Source organism: Hyperolius riggenbachi, chromosome 3 (genome assembly GCF_040937935.1).
Source record: "Hyperolius riggenbachi isolate aHypRig1 chromosome 3, aHypRig1.pri, whole genome shotgun sequence".
Classification (NCBI taxonomy): Eukaryota; Metazoa; Chordata; class Amphibia; order Anura; family Hyperoliidae; genus Hyperolius; species Hyperolius riggenbachi.
Window position 1 is genome coordinate 5,129,184 of NC_090648.1, and position 18,571 is coordinate 5,147,754.

The 18,571-nt window shown below is 46.3% G+C and overlaps 1 protein-coding gene across 1 annotated transcript in view; it reads right to left on the bottom strand.

Annotated features, from left to right (window-relative positions):
• Positions 1 to 2,316: 2,316 nt before the first annotated feature.
• The window catches only part of LOC137562459 (phospholipid scramblase 3-like), a 141,401-nt gene continuing 125,146 nt past the window's right edge, over positions 2,317 to 18,571 (bottom strand). Inside the window, exons 6-7 of the mRNA XM_068273821.1 lie at positions 5,712 to 5,873; positions 2,317 to 2,498 (exon numbers count right to left, since the gene is read on the bottom strand). Coding sequence (XP_068129922.1) covers positions 2,460 to 2,498; positions 5,712 to 5,873 — 201 coding nt within the window. The 3' untranslated portion in view covers positions 2,317 to 2,459. The remainder of the gene's footprint in view (positions 2,499 to 5,711; positions 5,874 to 18,571) is intronic.

The window sequence follows — 18,571 nt, forward strand, 5'->3', positions numbered from 1 at the left end:
TGATTCAAACAGAAGCTGAGCTACTCAGCTAGTCATAGGAAAGGGTTTCAGTTGCATATAGACAATGGCTATATGGCCAGCAGGGGGCACCAGCGTGCAGGATATTCCCTCTCATCTGCCCCCCTCCTAACTAAACTGCATGGGAATCTACATTAAAATTTAAAAACAATAATGGTGCACAAGTCAGCCTGGGGCCCCAGGAACTCTCACTGCCCGGGGCCCCAGAACCAGCATGCAACACCATATGTGAGCGCAGCCAAGCCCTGGATCTGCCACACCCAGGAGCTTGTCCCCAACTGCTCTGAAACTTACCAAACACACAGGAGAAACTCACTTCCCAAACAGTTCTCTGCTGCTTATATAAAGCCTGCAGGCTGCTTGTAAGCCAATCAAGAAGTGCACATACACATGACACCTAGTCTGCAGTGATGACTAGCTGAGTAGCTCAGCTTCTGTTTGAATTAATCACTGCAGACTAGGTGTCATGTGTATGTGCACTTCTTGATTGGCTTACAAGCAGCCTGCAGGCTCTATATAAGCAGCAGAGAACTGTTTGGGAAGTGAGTATCTCCTGTGTGTTTGGTAAGTCTTAGAGCAGTTGGGGACAAGCTCCTGGGTGTGGCAGATCCAGGGCTTGGCTGCGCTCACATATGGTGTTGCATGCTGGTTCTGGGGCCCCGGGCAGTGAGAGTTCCTGGGGCCCCAGGCTGGCTTGTGCACCATTATTGTTTTTAGGTATTTGACACCTAAACGAGCGGGAAAGTTCGGACCACTGTCGGATGTTCCATGTTGGAGATGCGGGCAGTTAGGGGGAGCGGAGCTGCATATGTGGTGGCTTTGTCCATCGATCTGTACCTTGTGGGAACAATTTATTAAATTTGGTAAAAGGGTGGCAGATAGTTGTTTTAATATTTCCATAATTAATGTAATATTTAGTATAACAGATTCGAAAGAAAATAGGGAAAGCGACTTCCTAAAGGAGATTGGCTCTATCTATTTGAAAAAAATAATTGTAAAACATTGGAAGGGTGGGGGGAACCCCCATATTGGTGACTGGTTCAGAGAAATGGAATCCGTATATGACGGAGTCACCAATGCCCCCACGGTGGCCCGATCAACTGCTGAGGGTCTTTTTAGAGAAATATGGGGTAATATGCGGAATGCTCTCCCTTGGGAAAATATTTAAAATAATGGTAAGGCTAAGTGTAAAGTATACTTGGCGGTGATGTAGGTTCTCGGCATAGCCTGTTATGGTATGTCTAATATGGTATGTCTGGTATGGTATGTTTGTGGTATGGAAGGCTCTGACTCTTTTGTTAAGTGGGTTATGAAAGGTTTAGTAGGAGGTGGGGGGCGTAAAAATTGAATAGATTTATTAAAGTTATTATATAAATTGAAGAATAAATTAAGTTGAAAAATCTGTCTTCTCTCAGGCAATGATGCAAGTGACTCCTGAATCTAAGGCGAATGCCTTAAATTAATCAGGAAAAAGCCCGGCGGTGAGACTGAGCCTGAAAGAAAAAAAAACAAAAACAGTGTAATGGCTGCAGTTTATATTTTCCCAGTGAAATTTGTCTTTGGCTCCACCCACTTTTTGTAACCTGGACACACAGTCACTCAATGACCAAGTTTGTGAGCTTTCAGGTTCCTGGCATCAAAAATGTGTGAATGGAAGCAGTTTATCCACCAAGGAAATCTGATTGGCTGTTTGTGGCCCTGCCCCTTTAGTGAATTTGGACCCCAGACACCCAATGACCGACTGTTGCAAGTTTGAAGCCTCTGCCATTAACAGTGTAAGAATGACAGCAGTTTAAATATTCCCCTTGAAAAACAATAGGTGAATTTTGATTGGCTGTTGTAGGCTCCACCCACTTTCCTGAATATTAATCTCATTCACCCAGTGACCAAGTGTGCCAAGTTTGAGAACCCTGTGATTAACAGTGTAAGAATGACTACAGTTTACATTTTTCCATTTAAAATGAATGGCTGAAATTTGATTGGCTGTTTTATGCTCCTCCCTCCTTTCCTGGATTTGTAACCTCGGTCACCAAGTGACCAACTGTGCCAGGTGTGGGGACTCTGGCTTGATTACTGTAAGAATGGCAGCCTTTTACATTTTTTCCACTGATATGAATGGGTGAAATCTGATTTGCTGTTGTACAGGGGGGACGCGAGACCCCCAGAACATATCATCCCAGGTAGTAAGGGATCTGTATACCAAGTTTTGTTCAAATCGGTCAAGGTGTTTGAGTGATCATAGCACATACACACAAACACACACACACACAATTTTATATATATAGATTTTTAGTCTTTATAAAATGCAACAAAAAGTATACAATCGTCTATTCAATTCACATTTATATTTCTATGTCTGTACAAAGAAAAATGACTTCTCCTCTCCCAGGTGCCCGCAGAGCGTGTCAGTACAGAGCACACTACCGACAATGCTGTCTCTATCAATTGTTTTTGCGTTTTTCCTCCTCACGTAGAAGATCCTGAAGAAGATGAGAAAACTTGTTAATACAAGACTGCAAACACAATGCCTAACCCAAACGACCTCTTCAGACCTACACTCATACTCACACCCAAGTATCCTCTCCAGACCTACACTCACACTCACATCCAATCGTCCTCTCCAGACCTACACTTATACTCATACCCAACTGTACTCTCCAGACCTAAACTCATACTCATACCCAAGTGTCCTCTCCAGACCTACACTCACATCCAACTGTCCTCTCCAGACCTACACTCATACTCACACCCAAACGATCTCTTCAGACCTACACTCATACTCACACCCAAGTATCCTCTCCAGACCTACACTCATACTCACACCCAGTGTCCTCTCCAGACCTACACTCATACTCACACCCAACTGTCCTCTCCAGACCTACACTCATACTTCCCCCCAATGGTCCTCTCAAGGCCTACAGTCACACCTCAGAGGCTCTCAAGGCATACTTACAATGAAGAGGGACCTACACTTTTACTCACACCCAACTGTCCTCTCCAGACCTACACTTTTACTCACACCCAACTGTCCTCTCCAGACCTACACTCATACTCACATCCAACCATCCTCTCCAGACCTACACTTATACTCATACCAAACTGCCCTCTCCAGACCTACACTCATACTCACATCCAACCGTCCTCTCCAGACCTACACTCATACTCACACCCAACTGTCGTCTCCAGACCTACACTTTTACTCACACCTAACTGCCCTCTCCAGACCTACACTCAGACTCACATCCAACCGTCCTCTCCAGACCTACACTCATACTCACACCCAAGTGTCCTCTCCTGACCTACACTCATACTCACATCCAACCGTCCTCTCCAGACCTACATTCATACTCATACCCAAGTGTCCTCTCCATACCTACACTCATACTCACACCCAAGTGTCCTCTCCAGACCTACACTCATACTCACATCCAACCATCCTCTCCAGACCTACACTTATACTCATACCAAACTGCCCTCTCCAGACCTACACTCATACTTACATCCAACCGTCCTCTCCAGACCTACACTCATACTCACACCCAACTGTCGTCTCCAGACCTACACTTTTACTCACACCCAACTGCCCTCTCCAGACCTACACTCAGACTCACATCCAACCGTCCTCTCCAGACCTACACTCATACTCACACCCAAGTGTCCTCTCCTGACCTACACTCATACTCACATCCAACCGTCCTCTCCAGACCTACATTCATACTCATACCCAAGTGTCCTCTCCATACCTACACTCATACTCACACCCAAGTGTCCTCTCCAGACCTACACTCATACTCACACCCAACTGTCCTCTCCAGACCTACACTCATACTCACACCCAACTGTCCTCTCCATATCTACACTCATAGTCACATCCAAGTGTCCTCTCCAGACCTACACTCATACTCCCACCCAACTGTCCTCTCCAGACCTATACTCATACTTACACCCACCTGTCCTCTCCAGACCTATACTCATATTCACATCCAACTGTCCTCTCCAGACCTACACTCATACTCACATCCAAGTGTCCTCTCCAGACCTACACTCATACTCACACCCAACTGTCCTCTCCAGATCTACACTCATACCCAACTGTCCTCTCCAGACTTACACGCGTACTCACACCCATGTGTCCTCTCCAGACCTACACTCATACTCACACCCAACTGTCCTCTCCAGACCTACACTCATACTCACACCCAACTGTCCTCTCCAGACCTACACTCATGCTCACATCCAACCGTCCTCTCCAGACCTACACTCATACTCACACCCAACTGTCCTCTCCAGATCTACACTCATAGTCACATCCAAGTGTCCTCTCCAGACCTACACTCATACTCCCACCCAACTGTCCTCTCCAGACCTATACTCAGACTCACATCCAACCGTCCTCTCCAGACCTACACTCATACTCACACCCAAGTGTCCTCTCCTGACCTACACTCATACTCACACCCAACTGTCCTCTCCAGACCTACACTCATACTCACACCCAATTGTCCTCTCCAGACCTACACTCATACTCACACCCAACTGTCCTCTCCAGATCTACATTCATACTCACACCCAACTGTCCTTTCCAGATCTACACTCATACTCACATCCAATCGTCCTCTCCAGACCTACATTCATACTCATACCCAAGTGTCCTCTCCATACCTACACTCATACTCACACCCAAGTGTCCTCTCCAGACCTACACTCATACTCACACCCAACTGTCCTCTCCAGACCTACACTCATACTCACATCCAAGTGTCCTCTCCAGACCTACACTCATACTCACACCCAACTGTCCTCTCCAGATCTACACTCATACTCACATCCAAGTGTCCTCTCCAGACCTACACTCATACTCACACCCAACTGTCCTCTCCAGATCTACACTCATACCCAACTGTCCTCTCCAGACTTACACGCATACTCACACCCATGTGTCCTCTCCAGACCTACACTCATACTCACATCCAACCGTCCTCTCCAGACCTACACTCATACTCACACCCAACTGTCCTCTCCAGATCTACACTCATAGTCACATCCAAGTGTCCTCTCCAGACCTACACTCATACTCCCACCCAACTGTCCTCTCCTGACCTATACTCAGACTCACATCCAACCGTCCTCTCCAGACCTACACTCATACTCACACCCAAGTGTCCTCACCTGAACTACACTCATACTCACACCCAACTGTCCTCTCCAGACCTACACTCATACTCACACCCAACTGTCCTCTCCAGACCTACACTCATACTCACACCCAACTGTCCTCTCCAGATCTACATTCATACTCACACCCAACTGTCCTTTCCAGATCTACACTCATACTCACATCCAATCGTCCTCTCCAGACCTACATTCATACTCATACCCAAGTGTCCTCTCCATACCTACACTCATACTCACACCCAAGTGTCCTCTCCAGACCTACACTCATACTCACACCCAACTGTCCTCTCCAGACCTACACTCATACTCACACCCAACTGTCCTCTCCAGACCTACACTCATACTCACATCCAACCGTCCTCTCCAGACCTATACTCATAGTCACATCCAACTGTCCTCTCCAGACCTACACTCATACTCACACCCAACTGTCCTCTCCAGACCTACACTCATACTTCCCCCCAATGGTCCTCTCCAGACCTACACTCACACCTCAGAGGCTCTCAAGGCATACTTACAATGAAGAGGGTGCAGGCCATCAGCATAGCTTTCATGTTGACATCAAGGTCCAGAGGAAAGCTAGCCATGTAGTTGTCTTTATTACTGAACATCTCTGTAGAAATCCCTCGCCAGACACGTGTGATGATGCCAACTTGTGCCGTTTTGTCAGCGGATACCACCTGGTAGGAGAAAAGAGATGATCAGTGTTCACTTTACCCTGAGAAAAAAAGAAGTTAGAAACCGTATCCAGGATCTAGGAGTTTTCTCTTCCTTAGAAAGTGATGGTAATTCTCACAAATGGTGACACAAGACAGCAATGACAACTTACTGTATTTACCATACAATATATCATATTTTATTTTAGGACACTCCTGACCATAAGACACACCCGGGTTTAGAGGACAAGACTTGGGAAAAATTATACTAAACAAACCACACCGAATAGTAGTACAGGTAAATAATCTTTAAACACTTTGTCTTAAAAGACCTGACCTATAAATGTACTAAAGTGACATGAATCAGTCACCTTTTGATCACCTGGTCGGTCCTGGTTGTACAACTTCCGGTGATCAAATAGTAAATTTACTACTTGATCACCGGAATTCGTACAACCAGGACAGACCAGGTGATCAAAAGGTGACTGATTCATGTCACTTTAGTACATTTATAGGTCAGGCAGGTCTTTTGAGACAAAGTGTTTGATGAAAAAATTATACTAAACCTGGTGCTTCCATGGTGCAGGGGCATCTTGGTTATCTTCTCCCCCCATTTATGACCCCCTCTTACCTCTTGTGTCCCCCTTGTGTCTACCTTGTTCTTCTTGTGTCCATCTGTGTCCCTCCTGTGGTGCCGTGTGTCCTTCTATGTCCCTCTGTGACCTCCTGTGTCATCCTCTGTCCCAGTGCTGTCCTTCTCTGTCCCAGTGTCCTCCTCTGTCCCCCTGTGACCTCCTGTGTCCTCCTCTGTCCCAGTGTTGTCCTTCTCTGTCCCATTGTCCTTCTCTGTCCCTGTGTCCCCTTCCTACAGTACAGTTTTACTTGTAGATTAATGTGCGGTTCAGTTGTGGGATAGTGCCGCCAAGGGGAGGGACAGAGGAGAGTAGATGATTCCATCACAAGAGCTGCCGCCGGCATTTGTTAATTGGTACTGATACTCTCATGGGCGGGACCAAGGCTCTGTCATTGAGGCCAATCACTGCACTCATAGCATAGTTAAAGTGAACTTGAAGTGACCTGAATACAAAGTTGGATCAGCACTTATGTAGAGGGAAGGTTCTCTCCATGCGGCATGCCCTCGTTTCACCGCTGTCCCCTGGTAAAGTTCTCCAACCTGCCGGTGGAATACTGCTTTTGGGTCCCTCATGCAGGTTTCAGAGGTGCTCAAGTCCAGGAGTACTTCCAAAGATGAGTGGATCCATACTGCGCATGCGTGAGTCCACATATAACTTTCTTCAGACGCCCTCAGGGACACAAGTACTTCCAAAGATGAGCGGATACGTACTGCGCAAGCGTGAGTCCACATATAACTGTCTTCAGATGCCCTCGGGGACACAAGTACTTCCAAAGATGAGCGGATACGTACTGCGCATCAGTGAGTCCGCATATAACTGTCTTCAGATGCCCTCGAGGACACAAGTACTTCCAAAGATGAGCGGATACGTACTGCGCATCAGTGAGTCCGCATATAACTGTCTTCAGATGCCCTCGCGGACACAAGTACTTCCAAAGATGAGTGGATCCGTACTGCGCATGCGTGAGTCCGCATATAACTATCTTCAGATGCCCTCACGGACACAAGTACTTCCAAAGATGAGCAGATACGTACTGCGCATCAGTGAGTCCAACAGTTATGACCTGGATAGTTTAGAGAAACTTAAAGAACAAATAGGGGCACTGGATAGGAATTCACTGGTGTTCCAAAGCAGACATTTGAGGAAGAGACAGCAGAGGATTCCCTTTGTGTTGCAGTATAACAATCTGTCAAGTACCATTCACAAGGCAGTGAGGAGATATTGGTCTATACTGCAAAACGACAAAGACCATGGGCACCTCTTTATTGATTATCCAGTATTTGCGTATAAGCGAGGCAGAACCATTGGGGAGTTCGTGAGCAATAAAGATCTAGCCACAAAGAAGAAATCTAGGTTTTTGGGAACAATAAGAAAAGGGACTTTCCCTTGTCTTTCATGCAACTGTTGCAATTCCGTACTTAAAGGAGAATGGTTCCCACATCCCCGAACAGGCGAAAGGGTCAATTGTACTGGGTACTACACATGTGAGAGTGAGGATGTCGTGTACGCTATTAAATGCCCCTGTGGATTGTACTACGTGGGAAAAACCACCAGGGGGGTCAAAACACGAATACAAGAGCATAAGAATAACATAAAGGGATATGCTAGAGGGGAAGCACGGCACGAGACAGCGGTATCCAGACATTTTGTTGAAAATGGCCATAATTCCATACAGTTGAGGTGGCTAGTACTTGACCAAGTGGGTCCTTTACCGAGAGGAGGGGACAGAGAGCGGTTGTTACTCCAGAAGGAAATAAGATGGATCAAGAGACTAGACTCTGTAGCCCCTAGAGGTCTGAATGAGCAGGTGAACTTAAGATGCTTTTTGTGATTTTTCCGTACAGGAGATGAACTGTGCTGCCGCACCGCATGAAAGTGACAAGCAATTGTATGTAACTTCTCATTATATTCAATGGAAATATGGAACTGCCATGCTGCGAGTGCAGCTCTTCATCCGTTTGTCCAGGGTAGACCTTGGGTAGTGCCCTGGTTTAGAGACTGTTTTTTTTAATTTAATTTTTTTAATTTAATTTTTTATTTTATTTTATGATACGTAATTGGTTATTGTACAGTGTTGTATATTTTTGAAATTTGATGACTTGATGGTGATGACAGCTATAGATCACCTGTGAATTAACAGATGTAAAGGATAGCTGTAAACTATAGAGATATAATAGATGTTTTGATTTATATAGAAGATTAACACATTTAAGTGGTGGCTGACCCGCCCTGTGAGGGTGTGGCCAGGAGTATAAATTGAGTATGGAGGTGGTGGGATGTTACACCTGATGAAGGGCGGAGCCCGTAACATGTAGTGTGCATTGACATGCAATAAAGTTGAACGCAAGTTCATGCCTGTGGAGTGCCTCCTTCTACTAGAAATTGCATCAGTGAGTCCGCATATAACTGTCTTCAGATGCCCTCGCGGACACAAGTACTTCCAAAGATGAGTGGATCCGTACTGCGCATGCGTGAGTCCACATATAACTGTCTTCAGATGCCCTCAGGGACACAAGTACTTCCAAAGATGAGTGGATCCATACTGCACATGCGTGAGTCCGCATATAACTATCTTCAGATGCCCTCAGGGACACAAGTACTTCCAAAGATGAGCGGATACGTACTGCGCATGTGTGAGTCCGCATATAACTGTCTTCAGACGCCCTCGAGGACACAAGTACTTCCAAAGATGAGCGGATACGTACTGCGCATGCACAGGTCCACATATAACTGTCTTAAGATGCCCTTGGGGACACACGTACTTCCAAAGATGAGCGGATATGTACTGCGCACGCGTGGGTCCACATATAACTGTCTTCAGATGCCCTCAGGGACACAAGTACTTCCAAAGATGAGTGGATCCGTACTGCGCATGCGTGAGTCCACATATAACTGTCTTCAGATGCCCTCGAGGAAGTACTTCCAAAGATGAGTGGATACGTACTGCGCATGCGTGAGTCCGCATATAACTGTCTTCAGATGCCCTCGGGGACACAAGTACTTCCAAAGATGAGTGGATACGTACTGCGCATGCGTGAGTCCGCATATAACTGTCTTCAGATGCCCTCAGGGACACAAGTACTTCCAAAGATGAGTGGATCCATACGGCGCACGCGTGAGTCCACATATAACTATCTTCGAGGAAGTACTTCACAAGATTGCCAAGAAGCCCTGAAGTTGCATTACCTCGGTGAAGTAACAAGACTTTGAGACTCCTTGGCAATCTTGGGAAGTACCGTATTTTTCGGACTATAAGACACACTTTTTCTTCCCTAAAAGACCAGCACCTGTTTGTCCTCCGGCCGTGTTCTCCATTCTCTGCCATGTACGTCCTAAGTGCGGTATCTGCCCCCTTTTTATGTCCCCGTCTGGACTCCTATGTCTATACTAATGCTGCAGCCAATCACTTTGTACTGTGCCGGGGTCCTGTGTGCAGCGTTCTCCTTGTACCCGTGACTTATGTCCCCATGCCCGGACTCCTATGTCCATACTTACGATGCAGCCACTTTGTACTTTGTACTGTGTGTGGTGTCCCCTGTGTGCAGCGTCCTCTGTGTCCGCTGCAGCGAGTACAGGCACAGGAGTCCGGGCATGGGGACACGTGGACAAGGAGGACGCTGCACACTGGGGACACAGGGCACAGTACAAAGTGGCTGCAGCATGAGTATGGACACAGGAGTCCGGGCATGGGGGACACAGGGACAAGGAGTGGATGCTGTACACAGGCACAGGGGGTATCGGGCGCGGTACAAAGTGATTGGCTTTAGCTGAGTGTGGACACAGGAGTCTGGGGACATAGGACACAGGGACAAGGAGTGGACGCTGCACACAGGCACAGGGGACATCAGCTGCAGTATAAGTATGGACATAGGAGTCCAAATGTGGGGGATATAGAAAGGAGGACAGAGGACAACGGAGGACATGGGGACACTGAACACAGGGACAGGGGACACCAGAGGAGACAGGGGGACAGAGCATGACACAGGGCAACTCCAGGGGACACAGTGGAACACCAGAGGATGACATAGGGGGAAACAAGAAGCACAAAGAAGGCTCAGTGGGGACATAATAGTTGGAGGAAAGATCCATAAGACGCTCCTGCACTATAGAGGCACCAGGTTTAGTATTTTTTCCCCCTAGTTTTTGACCTCTAAACCTGCACCTTATAGTCCGGAGCATCTTATAGTCCGGTGCACCTTATAGTCCGGAGCACCTTATAGTCCGGAGCATCTTATAGTCCGGAGCACCTTATAGTCCGGAGCATTTTATAGTCCAGAGCATTTTATAGTCCGGAGCATCTTATAGTGTGGAGCACCTTATAGTCCGGAGCATCTTATAGTCCGGTGCATCTTATAGTCCGGAGCATCTTATAGTCCGGTGCACCTAATAGTCCGGAGCATCTTATAGTCCGGAGCATCTTATAGTCCGGTGCACCTTATAGTCTGGAGCATCTTATAGTCCGGAGCACCTTATAGTCCGGAGCATCTTATAGTCCGGAGCATCTTATAGTCCGGAGCATCTTGTAGTCCGGAGCGTCTTACAGTCCGGAGCATCTTACAGTCCGGAGCATCTTATAGTCCGGAGCATCTTATAGTCCAGGGCACCTTATAGTCCGGTGCATCTTATAGTCCGGTGCACCTTATAGTCCGGTGCACCTTATAGTCCGGAGCACCTTATAGTCCAGAGCATCTTATAGTCCGGAGCATCTTATAGTCCGGAGCACCTTATAGTCCGGAGCATCTTATAGTCCGGAGCACCTTATAGTCCGGAGCACCTTATAGTCCGGTGCACCTTATAGTCCGGAGCACCTTATAGTCCGGAGCACCTTATAGTCCGGTGCACCTTATAGTCCGGAGCATCTTATAGTCCGGTGCATCTTATAGTCCGGTGCACCTTATAGTCCGGAGCATCTTATAGTCCGGAGCATCTTATAGCCCGGAGCACCTTATAGTCCGGTGCATCTTATAGTCCGGTGCACCTTATAGTCCGGAGCACCTTATAGTCCGGAGCACCTTATAGTCCGGAGCATCTTATAGTCCGGAGCATCTTATAGTCCGGAGCATCTTATAGTCCGGAGCACCTTATAGTCCGGAGCACCTTATAGTCCGGAGCATCTTATAGTCCGGAGCACCTTATAGTCCGGAGCACCTTATAGTCCGGAGCATCTTATAGTCCGGAGCATCTTATAGTCCGGAGCACCTTATAGTCCGGAGCATCTTATAGTCCGGAGCATCTTATAGTCCGGAGCATCTTATAGTCCGGAGCACCTTATAGTCCGGTGCACCTTATAGTCCGGAGCATCTTATAGTCCGGAGCACCTTATAGTCCGGAGCACCTTATAGTCCTGTGCATCTTATAGTCCGGAGCACCTTATAGTCCGGAGCATCTTATAGTCCGGAGCATCTTATAGTCCGGAGCATCTTATAGTCCGGAGCACCTTATAGTCCGGTGCATCTTATAGTCCGGAGCACCTTATAGTCCGGTGCACCTTATAGTCCGGAGCATCTTATAGTCCGGAGCATCTTATAGTCCGGAGCATCTTATAGTCCGGAGCATCTTATAGTCCGGAGCATCTTATAGTCCGGAGCATCTTATAGTCCGGAGCACCTTATAGTCCGGTGCACCTTATAGTCCGGAGCACCTTATAGTCCGGAGCACCTTATAGTCCGGAGCATCTTATAGTCCGGAGCACCTTATAGTCCGGAGCATCTTATAGTCCGGAGCATCTTATAGTCCGGAGCACCTTATAGTCCGGAGCACCTTATAGTCCGGAGCACCTTATAGTCCGGAGCACCTTATAGTCCGGAGCACCTTATAGTCCGGAGCATCTTATAGTCCGGAGCATCTTATAGTCCGGAGCACCTTATAGTCCGGAGCACCTTATAGTCCGGAGCACCTTATAGTCCGGAGCATCTTATAGTCCGGTGCATCTTATAGTCCGGTGCATCTTATAGTCCGGTGCATCTTATAGTCCGGAGCATCTTATAGTCCGGAGCATCTTATAGTCCGGAGCATCTTATAGTCCGGAGCATCTTATAGTCCGGAGCATCTTATAGTCCGGTGCATCTTATAGTCCGGAGCATCTTATAGTCCGGAGCATCTTATAGTCCGGAGCATCTTATAGTCCGGTGCATCTTATAGTCCGGAGCATCTTATAGTCCGGAGCATCTTATAGTCCGGAGCATCTTATAGTCCGGAGCACCTTATAGTCCGGTGCACCTTATAGTCCGGTGCACCTTATAGTCCGGAGCATCTTATAGTCCGGTGCACCTTATAGTCCGGAGCATCTTATAGTCCGGAGCATCTTATAGTCCGGAGCACCTTATAGTCCGGAGCACCTTATAGTCCGGAGCATCTTATAGTCCGGAGCATCTTATAGTCCGGAGCACCTTATAGTCCGGAGCATCTTATAGTCCGGAGCATCTTATAGTCCGGAGCATCTTATAGTCCGGAGCATCTTATAGTCCGGTGCACCTTATAGTCCGGAGCACCTTATAGTCCGGAGCATCTTATAGTCCGGAGCATCTTATAGTCCGGAGCACCTTATAGTCCGGAGCATCTTATAGTCCGGTGCATCTTATAGTCCGGAGCGTCTTATAGTCCGGAGCATCTTATAGTCCGGAGCATCTTATAGTCCGGAGCATCTTATAGTCCGGAGCACCTTATAGTCCGGAGCATCTTATAGTCCGGAGCACCTTATAGTCCGGAGCACCTTATAGTCCGGAGCATCTTATAGTCCGGAGCACCTTATAGTCCGGAGCATCTTATAGTCCGGTGCATCTTATAGTCCGGAGCGTCTTATAGTCCGGAGCATCTTATAGTCCGGAGCATCTTATAGTCCGGAGCACCTTATAGTCCGGAGCATCTTATAGTCCGGAGCACCTTATAGTCCGGAGCATCTTATAGTCCGGAGCACCTTATAGTCCGGAGCATCTTATAGTCCGGTGCACCTTATAGTCCGGAGCATCTTATAGTCCGGAGCATCTTATAGTCCGGAGCACCTTATAGTCCGGAGCATCTTATAGTCCGGTGCACCTTATAGTCCGGAGCACCTTATAGTCCGGAGCATCTTATAGTCCGGAGCATCTTATAGTCCGGAGCACCTTATAGTCCGGAGCATCTTATAGTCCGGAGCATCTTATAGTCCGGAGCACCTTATAGTCCGGAGCATCTTATAGTCCGGTGCATCTTATAGTCCGGTGCACCTAATAGTCCGGAGCATCTTATAGTCCGGAGCATCTTATAGTCCGGAGCACCTTATATTCCGGAGCATCTTATAGTCCGGAGCACCTTATAGTCCGGAGCATCTTATAGTCCGGTGCACCTTATAGTCCGGAGCATCTTATAGTCCGGAGCATCTTATAGTCCGGAGCACCTTATAGTCCGGAGCATCTTATAGTCCGGTGCACCTTATAGTCCGGAGCACCTTATAGTCCGGAGCATCTTATAGTCCGGAGCATCTTATAGTCCGGAGCACCTTATAGTCCGGAGCATCTTATAGTCCGGAGCATCTTATAGTCCGGGGCACCTTATAGTCCGGAGCATCTTATAGTCCGGAGCACCTTATAGTCCGGAGCACCTTATAGTCCGGAGCATTTTATAGTCCGGAGCATCTTATAGTCCGGTGCATCTTATAGTCCGGAGCATCTTATAGTCCGGTGCATCTTATAGTCCGGTGCATCTTATAGTCCGGAGCATCTTATAGTCCGGTGCACCTTATAGTCCGGAGCATTTTATAGTCCGGAGCATCTTATAGTCCGGAGCATCTTATAGTCCGGAGCATCTTATAGTCCGGAGCACCTTATAGTCCGGAGCATCTTATAGTCCGGAGCACCTTATAGTCCAAAAAAAACGGTACTTGCATCTCTGAGTGGTTCCGAAGACAGGAGTATTCAGATCATGAGTGTAGCAATAACCCCTGTTACCCTGCCATTGCAGGGGGGCCCAGAGGCTTTGGGGGGCCCTCCTCCTCCCCAACCACAAGTGCTGCCAATTAGCAGAGAATCTTCCTTGTTTGCTTACAAATACTGCGTGCGTAATCTTTTCCTGCTTCCAGATGCTGCTTAACAGCAAAACACTCTTTGCTGCCATTCGCTGGCTGCCAATCATGTGACCCGCATGGGTTTCGGGGACCAAGGGGGCCCCATGCTACCATTTATGCAGGGGGCCCTGTTATGCCCCTGATCTGGACCGTGCATGTGCAAGCCTGGACTCATGTGTGTGCAGCAGGGATCCGCTCACCTTACTCGGGGACGTGGAAGGCTTTGAATCCCAATAGAGCTGTCTCTATACGGGAGTATCTCCTTCTCCATGGCTGAGTAACTCTTTTTTTTCACATCTACTTTAAGGCAAATTTGTCACAATTCTGAGGGCAGAATTCTCCATGAGGAGGATGGTGCATTGAAGTCTTCGTCACTGTTTATCACGATTGACTGGGAAGTCCCCACACAACCTATTGCCACCGAATTTAGTAAGTCAGGGTCGGTAGGGGAACATGTCAAAAGTTGTTTTTAAAAGACCTCGTAGGTTTTGAAAAAATTAGTTTTAAAGTTTTTTAAATCAAGTATACACGTTTCAGCAACTTCTGAAAATAAATAAATAAAAATAAAATGTATGAATACGTTTCTGTCCATTTATAGATTCTTGCTCAGGTTCCTGGTGACTTTTCACACAGCCCTGTTCCTCTTCGGTTCGATTACCTTGTGGCAGAACATCCACATACACACCGAGACCACACGGATAGTTCTGTATTTAAATTGCTCGAACCTCTGATTTTGGGTTAATGAACCTCGAACGCGAACTTCCGCAAAAGTTCACTTTCGTGCGAACCATGCGAACCGTAATAGACTTCAATAGGGAGGCGAACTCTGAAAAATACAAACACTGTTTCTGGCCACAAAAGTGATGGAAAAGATGTTTCAAGGGGTCTAACACCTGGAGGGGGACCGTGACTAGAAGAGGAATTTTTTTTTTCAAAAAGACCTTATAGTTTTTGAGAAAATTGATTTTAAAGTTTCAAAGGAAAAAGTTACATTTAATCATTTAATGCATAAATGACACTTCTTAGTGAAACAATTCCCGTCGACTTTAGCAGTTAATAGCGAAGGCCCCTTACATCCGAGCAACACCAAATCTGCAAGATATGTTAAAAAGATAATGGATAACAATATTAAAAAAAAAAGTATATATATATATATATATATATATATATATATATATATATAGCTGGACGCCCGGCGTTGCCCGGGTATGTATTTGGCTAGTGTTGGCTCTGGCTAGTGTTGTGAGCTTTACGGTCTTTGGCATCAATAATTTGCATTGAAATAAAATAAATCTGATTGGCTGTGGCTCCACCCCTTTTCTGAATCTGAACCCAAATCACCCAATGGCCAAGTGTACCAGGTACAGGTGATTAACAGTGCAAGAGGAAGTTTGTGAGCTTTGCGGTTTTTGGCATCCATAACCTGCATTAAAATGAAACAAAAAAGATTGTCTGTTTGGGGCTCCACCCCCTTTTATCAATTTAAACCCCAGTCGCCCAATGATGAACTGTACCAGTTTGAGGCTTGTGCCATTAACAGTGCAAGAATGGCAGCAATGAAATATTCCCCTGAAAAATCAATAGGTAATTTTTGATTTGCTTTCGTAGGCTCCACTCACTTTTCTGAATATCAATCCCAGTCACCCAGTAACCAACTGTGCAAAGTTTGAGAACCCTGCCATTACCAGTGTAAGAATTGCTGCAGTTTACATTTTCCCAGTAAAATTTGTATTTGTCTCCGCCCACTTATGACCCGTGTTGCCCGCTTATGTATTTGGCTGGTGTTGGCTGCGTCCACTTTTCTAACCCTAACACACAATTAATCAAGTACCAAGTTTGTGAGCTTTGCGGTGTTTGGCATCAATAATTTACATTGGAATGAAACAAATCTAATTGGCTGTTTTTGGCTCCACCCCTTTCTGAAATTGAACCCCAGTCACCCAATGACCAACTGTACCAGGTTTGAGGCTTGTGCCATTAACAGTGGAAGAATGGCAGCAATGTAAATATTCCCCTTGAAAATCAATAGGTGAATTATGATTGGCTTTTGTAGGCTCCTCCCACCTTTCTGAATATTAATCCCAATCACCCAGTGACCAACTGTGCAAAGTGTGAGAACCCTGCCATTATCAGTGTAAGAATGGCTGCTGTTTCCATTTCCCAGTGAAATTTGTATTTGTCTCCGCCCCCTTTTTGGTTATGGGAATACAAAGTATCCTATACTTTATTCCAGGTAATGTACTATGTGTGTGCCAAATTTCATTCAAATCCGTTCAGCCATTTTTGCGTGATCGAGTAACAAACATCCAAACATCCAAACTTTCCCATTTATTATATTAGTAGGATACAGTATATATATATATATATATATATATATATATATATATATATATATATATATATATATATATATATATATATATATATATATATATATATATATATATATATATATATATATATATATATTTTTATTTTTTTTTTTTTTTTTTATTTCAGAGTGTGGGAAATTTCTCTCCAAAAAATGACGCGGGGTCCCCGTCACGGACAGTTGCGGGGCTGCAAATGCGCCCTAGAACCGACCGTGAAGAAAATGCGATCGCAATCGTTTCTCTGCATCAATTACGATTCAGATCAATAGAATCTGGATTGGTTGTGTAGGGGCTACCTGTAACAACCTAGAGTTTCCCTTTCCCCCAGCTGTCATGGAACAGCCGGGAGGAACGTAGGCAAATTTGGAAGATTCACCGTCGATTTCTCCGATTTCTTGGTCAGATCTGTTGGTCATTGCAGCGAGCAGAACTGACATTCCTGGGGTGTTTTCTCTCTTTCCCTCCTTCCACCAAACACCAAGAGCCTGCTGCAGAGAGTCCCTGGCTTCAAGCTGTGCTGATGGCCCATCCATCAGGTATCGTTGATAAGCACGATGGCAGAAACAATTTAGTTGAGAAGTCAGACATTCTGGCTCCCTCCCAGCAGGGGAGCTGACACGTAGCTTGCTGCCACAAGCTTGAAAAGAAACGTCACCTAGGAGTGACCTGCTGTAAATCCCAGATGTAGATCATATTCCATAAACTGCTATATGTGTCATATTTTCTGTATTGCCAGGCTGGCAGGCCCTCCAAACTAACAGAGCATGCTTGGCCCTATCTGGCGCTGGTTCTGAGAACGTTTCAGAACATTCTGAGGTAAAGACTGCCAGTTAGGCAGTTCGAAAGTGCCCTGATGATACCACAGGGGTCCCACCCCTCATGTTTGGTATCAGGCTGCTGGGTAAATCGAGACACACCTGAAAATGTTAGTAAATCTGCCCTGACCTGTACAGTTCTGTGAGATAGAGCCCATATATGGTTAGATATGATTTCTGGTCCCCAGGACAAGGGGAGGGCTCATCTCATCTTCTAAGGGGGTGTGTGGCTCCCCGCCCTCACTCCCTCCTACTGGATCAGGGGCATAAGAATGGCAGAGGAGACAAACTCAGTGTCCTCCACCCTGAAACTTCTTGAACTCATCTGTGCCAGCTGGCATCCACCTGGTCTGAACTCTGAACTTTGATCTGAAACAAAGGATTTTACCAAGGACTTTATGATTCTTCCCACAAAAGGACATCTTTCCATGAAACTAAGTATTTTTTCTCCCTTTCTTTTATTTTTCATACTGGCTATTACTGTTTCAATAATTGTTGATTTTAATAATTGTCTGTATATATTAATTATTTATATTGCCCGTGAATAAAAGACTTTATCAAAGTCATTCACTGTTCCGCTACCCTGCTTCTCATACACAGAAACTGAACTCAGACTTCTGAAGAACTGTTGTTACTAGCCAGACATAATAAAGTGTGTTTAACCGTTTTTATTTTCAGGACTAGCCAGGAAATCCGCGACCGAACCGACCAGCAGCAGCCTGTTAGAGTGAACGACAAAGTTGTCACCGGATTCCGAGACACTGGAGCTGACATCACGTTAGTTCACTCACACCTTGTGCCAAAGGAGAGCATCAGCTCCAGCCGATCCCTTGCCCTTACTGGAGTAGAGGGCACCCTT